This window comes from Nicotiana tabacum, chromosome 24 (genome assembly GCF_000715075.1).
Source record: "Nicotiana tabacum cultivar K326 chromosome 24, ASM71507v2, whole genome shotgun sequence".
In the NCBI taxonomy this organism is placed as follows: domain Eukaryota; kingdom Viridiplantae; phylum Streptophyta; class Magnoliopsida; order Solanales; family Solanaceae; genus Nicotiana; species Nicotiana tabacum.
This window is the reverse complement of record NC_134103.1, coordinates 2,171,815-2,179,500: the sequence shown is the minus strand read 5'-3', so window position 1 is coordinate 2,179,500 and position 7,686 is coordinate 2,171,815. Positions and strand designations below refer to the sequence as shown.

The window sequence follows — 7,686 nt, the reverse complement described above, 5'->3', positions numbered from 1 at the left end:
AAGAAAAGCCATTTGCAATACTTTAAATATAAGGGGTTTTAATAACTATTTAATAACATTGAGCTACAAACACTCGAAATGTTATATTTTGCTTGTACATTAGTTAAACTCTTCATCAAGAAGTTCTAGTATGGTTTGAGTTAACTATAACCTTATTTTGTTTTAGTTATTCACTTTTTGTTTTTAGCTTTGGCTCGGATCATGTATATGAGTTAAAAACTCACTAAATAAGTACAAATAATTGATTTCAAACCCAATAAATCAAATGAGTTGTGGTAGAGTCCCAAATTCGAACCCGTAAAGCTCAAATCTTGGGTCCACCTCTGAATAGGGGAAAGGGAAAGCAGTACGAGAAGGGAAGCAGTGTATGATTTTAACCAAAAGGTCTTTTTATTAACAATAAAATTCTATGAAACTTGTGAGCACCTCGACTATTTCACCAGGCACATGTACCTAGCACTGAAAATAATAGTTTCGATATGTTGTTTCATACACAATGGCGGATGGAATGTATATACTATGGAATTAGAACCCAATACTTTTGAACATGGATATAGATATATAGTACAAGATCACTAAAATTTCTAAAGATATTAAATTCTGAACCCATAATGTCAAAAACATAACAAGTTCAATGATAATAACCTTGTTGAACTCATCAAGTTTAAATCCTGGATCCGTCTCTGTCTATACATGTATTAGACGTAAAATAGAATGACTACCAATCCCCAGCTCGAAAATGGTGCTTCGCCGCCACCTTGAGCACAGGTTATAAGAGATCAAAATGAATCTCATGCCACAGAATTCTACACTTTCTCTATGCTAAAACTCTGATATTATCTACACTCCAGTTTTTGGAGTTGTACCTCTTGATGACAAATCAATATTACAATTACTGCAGCTAATATTCTTGCCGTTACAGCTGCTCTTTATTCGCGAAGAGAGCTTCGCAAACACTTCCTCCCTTTGGGGGCGGTTTGCATATACTATCCACAAAGCGAGACTTAGCATGACTCCAACTGAGATAACAGCTAATCCTGCATTAACAACCCGAAGATGGTGTTCCAACGGAGGGCAGTGATTGACCGTGATGTTCCTAAACGTATCACGAACAAAATCACAGTTCTGGAGATTAAGCAATGGCGGAGCGTAATGTTCAAGTGCATAGCTAATGTTCACCGTCGCCACCAACTGTCCGTACATGTCAGGAGTCAGCCTCCCGACACTAGTGCATATTCCAGCTGCAGATACGTTGCAAGTAAAGTTCTGCCATACCTGGAAATTTTGAAAAACAGATGATGTTTTACCAAATACTTAATGTCTAAGGTTCTGTATAATCAAAAGCAGATCTAACCTTCGCAAGGAACGGCGAAAAAAACTAGCAGATTAACAGCTAATTTTAAATTTAACATCGACATATATTCAAAGGCGAACGGGGTTTATACGTTAGTGGTTCAATTGACCTCAGTATTTTTTACATGAGTGTAGACATATATGTGAAACACCACTAAAATTTCAAAAAATATGATAACTTTGAAGAGGAATCTTTTTTTTTTTGAGAAGGTCAACAAATATTATAATTTGAACTCATAAGTTTAAAAGTACAATGAGTTCGGAGCTAAGAACTTTAAAGGTTGAACTCATCAAGTTTAAATTCTGGATCTGCCTCTGCATGCATCTATAAGCATATAACTATAGCATCATTGTCTGATAGGTATTATCCACTGGCGTTTAAAGCAAAACGTCTAGAGCAGATATATAGAACACATCGATTGGCAAAGGTAAGTTGGTTTCATTTCCTCTAATATAGTTTTCTTAGCCGGGAAAGGGGTAAGAGAAAAATTAAAACTTACCATTGAAGAATTTGCCATAGACACTTGATCAGCGGGGCACGAAAGATCATGCAATTGGGAGTCATATGGATAGCAGAGATGTGGCATAAAGGGTCCTGACTGATTATAGTAATTTGAATTGGCATGATTAGATGGATTGGCATTTGCGTACGTGTCGATAAATCCGTTGACAATATTTACGAGATCAACAGTGACTTGTTTGCTCTTGAACAGCGTCTGGTTTGTCGTTCTTGGGTCAACACATGGAAGTATGTTGCTAAGGGCACTTTCAGCATGAGGATTGTCTACCCACTCTCCCATTGCCATACAAGTGTCTGAAATTGCACTACAACCAAAAAAAAATACCTATTGATAAGCGATACATCCAATTATCGAATTATTCTCAATCTGCCAGTAAACACGTTTACATTCTTATGAAAATCTTAAATGGAGCATATTTATTAATAGAAAGCTAAGCATGTTGGAGGATTACTCTCCACGATGCGGCAACACTACACAAATCTCATTGCGGACTGAATAAAGAGAGCACCATTTTTTAATAACTGTGGTACCTTGTCTAACTTGCACGCACCTTGATATTTTATTGGGTACCTGCTACCTCCCACCACCACAGGTACCAGTTAACTCTACCCACCAAATCTTATATAGCTGAGAAGAAATCAACTATTCCCTTTGTTCAAGTTTATGTGACAGTGTTTAACTCGATACGTAGTTTAAGAAAGAAATGAAGACTTTTAAACTTGTGGTCTACAAATAAACCATAGATATTTGAGTTGTTGTAATCAATTCATTAAGGGTAAGGTAGGAATTCTAAAGAGAAATTATTTCTAAATAAAGAAATGTGACATTCTTTTTGGGACTGACCAAAAAGGTAAGCGCGCCACATAAATTGGAACAGAGGGAGTAGCATTTTTTGCCTATATGCTGGGATTTGAACCAGGTCTCCCATGGTTTTTGTCCCGATTTCACTAGGACATATCCTTAGTGTGGAATAAAGAGAGCACTTTTGCAACCCCAGGAACAAGGAAAAGAAGCACAAAAGCAGTTCTAAAACTTATAATGCAAACTAAAAGCATGAAAAATACCAGCTTCTGTACTAAATGAATACTTTCGTTTAGACATTGTTTCTTACTTGTTTATGATGACAAAAACTCCATAGAGAATGAATGTAACTGCCACCAGTAACCATCCACTAATGATAAATCTGCATCAGCGTACTGGGTTGTCAGATGACGGGAGTATTGATAAAACCAAAAGACAAACTATTATTGTCTAAGCACTAGCGAGGGGAGCTTACATGTGAATTGCGTGTTGATGGCCAAGGATAGAAAGGCCTGCAAGAAATGTGATTTCGGTCTCAAAATAAACAGTTAAACAGAAAAAGTTTGAGATTATTATTCGGTGTGCTAATACATACAAAGACCAAGAATGGAGATGAGGAGCATGACGACGGCAATAGTGATCAAAGCTGAACGCCTGCAAAGTGCCAGTTGCACATTAACATCAGACGTTGAAGCAAAAAGCAAAGACTGAAGAATTGTAGCAAATTAAATTCGAGTCTTACACAGCATTGAAGACCCTTCGTATCTTCCCTGAATTTTCATTTGTTTTATCCTCAAGTTTATCTGCTGCAGAATCTAGATCTCCATTTAGGTGATCAATATCATCTTTTACATCTGAAGGGAGGAAAATCTGGGCCACATTTACAGTTTTCGCGAGTAACAAGTATTGTGTTACGTTTCTCAATGTCTGCACAGTGTAATCTGACTGATTTACGACATATTTTAAAGTGTCCAATGCTTCAGCATGAAAATCATCTTGTCCGACAGAAAGTAGGACGCATCCAATCCTGTCGGTCAAATAAGAAAACCAAAACAATAAGGACAGGATCGTGACAATTCAAATGAGAGAATATATGTATACGAAAGCAGTCGGTCAAGTGTTAGATTATTACGCTGCAGCACATGTCAAGACAATAAGCGCGCCCAGGCATATATTCTGGGAAAAATGCCATTCTCTGCCTCTGATATTGAATTTCCATCCGCAGCAATAATGCACTATGAGAGCTAAACCAAATGAAATTAACCAAAGCAAAGCAAGTATGACACCAGCAAGGCCTGTAAAACCAACAGACTGCGGAAGCAAAGTTAAAATCCTCATAAGCTCACTGCCTCCTAAATGGAAATCCCAATTAAACAATTAAAGCAAGCTTATCCCAAGATTTATAATAGGTATGGAGTCGTATAAACCGAAAATCATGGTTTCAAGGCGACACACAAAAAGATCATTCATCAACCCACATTCTTCGCTTATTCATTGGATGACATATAATTAAAGTTGAAGTTCATAATCTCATTATTCTTGATATATAGTCTTGTGCTCTCCCAAAGCCACCTAAGACTAGATGAGGAATCACTTTAAATCAATCAACCAATCAACTGACCTCAATCGGCTATATCGAATTATATTTATTTCGATCTATTCGGACCCATCATAAATAGAAGAGGAAACGCTTTATCTCAAAAAAAGAAAAAACTTAAGTCCAACTACGCAATTTGTTGTTTCACTCTGAACAGAAGAATACAAAAATTTAATTTACTAGACCATCCCTCTTTCACCACCAATATTTTCTCACTTGGCCCGGAAAAATTTTCAACTGGACTAACCAATAATAACTCATCTTATGCAGTTTCTATCTCAGAATTTTCCAGGTCAAATCATTTACTCGGTTATGAAGTTCAGTAGATCATAAATTAGTTAGGGACTTGAGCTTAAAGTCGTGTCCGGACCAGTATCAGATATCAGACAAAGCACCACCTCACCCTTCCCCCAGCTAAGTGTTTGCACTCAACCAACATTATTTTGGTCACATAGAGAGCGGGGCAGTGGAAATAAGATACAGTACAAACAATAAGGACCCAAAATAAAGATAACACTATGTGCAAGTCCAGGCGCATCAGAGATCCTAAATATAGCGAAAACATCGAACGATCCATTGGCTATACATTTACTAGACAATTCAAGGACAAAAGATGGCAAAAAAAGGGAGGATGTGCTTACAGCCCAGTAGTGTTTATTGGCAATATCCCATCCACCTCTGTATTTGTGGAAACCAGAAAGAAAGTCCGGTCTCCTCGTCCTGTTTCCCGCCAGCACAAGCGTGCCAACATGCCCATCGGCTGGACCTGGCGCGTGTGCCATACCTGCTGAGTCCAATACTCCATTCTTCCATGATTCCAAATTTCCCTCCCCTGTAATTTTTCCTCACGATTAAAACTAACATAAAAGAGCACCAAACTGGAAATAAGGAAAACTATTCAGCATCAAAAAAGATCCTTTCTTTAACACTTAACCATTATCTAAAAGCATTGAAAAGAAGAAATATAGTTTTGAAGTCCTTACAATCACCAAAAATCTTTACATATTATTAATTCAGATGTGCAAGTAAGATAATTTTGAAGCAGATATCACACAGTAAGAGCTAAATTACCCTGAGGTAAGTAAAAAAAGAATACTTTTTTAGTGAATGACCATTAAAGTACTAACACCAAAATACATAACCAAGAAAATAACACCATGAATTGCTAAATAAAATTGTCCATAAAACAATTAGAAAATGACTTCCCAATTGCAAGAACCACATATAAAAACAAATCACAGATTCCTCCAAAAACCCAATTTTTTCTTTGTTTTTGGCATATAGCTATGAAATGAACCCCAATACCACCAGCAGTCCAGCACTACTGCCAAAAACCCTTTAAACTAAAAACCCAATAACAATAACTCACTCTTTTTCACAATACAAATAGTCAAAAAGTGGAAATGATCACATGAATCACCTGATAATCAACATCAAGAATTCACCTTTTTCACTATATAAAATATAAATAGCCAATAATAAAGTGAAAATGATCAAATGAATCACCTAAAACCCAACATCAAGAATTCACCTTTTCATTATATAAATAGCTAAGAAAGTTGAAATGATCAAATGAATCACCTAAAACCCAACATCAACAATTCACCTTGTTAACTATATAACTAGTTAAGTGAAAATGATCAAATGAATCACCTAAATTCCTAAAAACCCAACATCAAAAATTCACCCTTTTCACTATAAAAGTGGAAATGATCAAATGACTCAATTACAATCCAATGTCAAGATTTCACCTTTTTCACAATACAAATACCCAAAAAAAATGGAAAATGATCAAAATGACTCACCTAAATTCCTAAAACCCAATTCAAGAATTCACCTTCTTCACAATATTAAACAGCCAAGAAACTGTAAATGATCAAAATGACTCACCTAAAATGGACTTGAAAGTATCTCTTGGTAAAGCATCAGTATGGATTGAGCTAAGAAAAATGGAAACAGCAACAAGAATGAGAGTAGCAGTAAAAAATGAATAGCCCCTCATTTTCATCTTACAGCCACTCTCCAAATCTCACTGCAGCATATGAAACAAAACACACACACACACAGATTATCATGTGCTTTTTCAGTGAAAAACAAGTGACCCCATTATTGTTTTTTGGCTATACAACTAAGAAAATCTCAGAGTGAAGTGAAGCCACTAAGTTACAAAGATCTCACATTAGTACATACATATTTTTATATATATAGAGAGAGAGAGAGAGAGGAGAGTTCACATGGTGTGAGGCGCGCGCGCGCGAGAGAGAGAGAAAGGCGGGTGTGTGACTGTGTGTGTGTGTGTGTGAATGAATGAATGAATAAAGTGAAATGAAAATATTAGGGGAAAAGAAAATATAGAAGCTGAATCTATAGATCACAAACATCTGCTTTTGGACTTTTGTGCTTTTTTACTTATTTTATTGGTTGATTAATGAATAGTAGTACTAATTTATAACACCCTTTTTGTTGTTAAATTAATATTGTTGATAAAGATTAGTGCTGGATCGTAGAGTTTCAGTCAAAGTGAACTACAAAATTTATTTATTTAGAGGTTATTGCACCGGGCTTGTCTAGTTAATTTACGTTATTTGTGTAATTTGCTAGTCATTGCATATTCGAAGGTTGCGATTACTGGTTTCTCTGAAAAATTTCCCCCCCAAAAAAAAAACTACAAAATTTATGCATTTCGCTTAGACAATGTTACCCTCGTTCAATTGCAAAATCTCTAAATTTTTAGTAGTTTAATAAATCAAAGATTTATATTAGTACATTTAATATTTATACTAAAAATATCACATTGCATATCAATTTGATATTCTTTTTACTAAATGTTATATATATATATATATATATAGTCATGTTAAAATGTAAAAACTTATAGTTGCAAATTCTTTCTACATGGTGACAAATAACTAAATTTATTTCTTAAAAAATATGAATTAAATAAAATTTGGACTTAATTAATTAAAGTATTTTTCAGTTGGCAAAGAAGGCTAGCAATTTTAAATGGGATGTGATTGAGCTATTGTTCAAAAAAAGAAAAAAACTCGTTGCCCATAAATAATGCTTGGAAAGGCACTTTCTATTTTTCCTTTATTTTTGCACTTCCATTAATAGTTAAGTGAGATCTTAGAAGGGTTTCTTTAAAATTGGGAAGTCCATGTGAAATGGGAAACATAAATAGACGTAACCTGAGTGGAACAGAAGGATGACCACATGCTTTATTATGGTTTAATTGATTAATTATTTGTTATATAGTTTAAAAAATTGATCGAATTATTAATTGACATTTTTTCCCTTTGATTAACCTCAAAAACCACAGGTCGTAGATATGTGCACTATAACATTGAAATCGGTTAAAGTTTAGTTCCATTGACGAATCTTCAATTTTTTTTAGTTTACACTATTTTGATGGAA

General features: G+C 35.1%; 1 protein-coding gene across 1 annotated transcript; it reads right to left on the bottom strand.

Annotated features, from left to right (window-relative positions):
* Window positions 1-612: 612 nt before the first annotated feature.
* Window positions 613-6,594, bottom strand: LOC107787759 (uncharacterized). Its single transcript, XM_016609371.2, has 9 exons — window positions 6,163-6,594; window positions 4,914-5,104; window positions 3,808-3,986; window positions 3,418-3,702; window positions 3,271-3,329; window positions 3,151-3,187; window positions 2,986-3,057; window positions 1,854-2,178; window positions 613-1,275 (listed from the first exon to the last, which is right to left on the bottom strand). Exons 1-9 carry the CDS (start codon window positions 6,278-6,280, stop codon window positions 841-843), a joined length of 1,701 nt encoding a protein of 566 aa, XP_016464857.1. The 5' UTR covers window positions 6,281-6,594; the 3' UTR covers window positions 613-840.
* Window positions 6,595-7,686: the final 1,092 nt, after the last annotated feature.

What these genes read in the sequence shown, in the direction of transcription:
- LOC107787759 (XM_016609371.2), bottom strand. Translation starts at nt 6,280, where the DNA reads ATGAAAATGAGGGGCTATTCATTTTTTACTGCTACTCTCATTCTTGTT. An exon ending in CGAAGGGTCTTCAATGCTGT is followed by an intron (nt 3,330 to 3,417) that starts GTAAGACTCGAA and finishes GGCACTTTGCAG; the next exon opens with GCGTTCAGCTTTGATCACTA. An exon ending in CATCAACACGCAATTCACAT is followed by an intron (nt 3,058 to 3,150) that starts GTAAGCTCCCCT and finishes ACGCTGATGCAG; the next exon opens with ATTTATCATTAGTGGATGGT.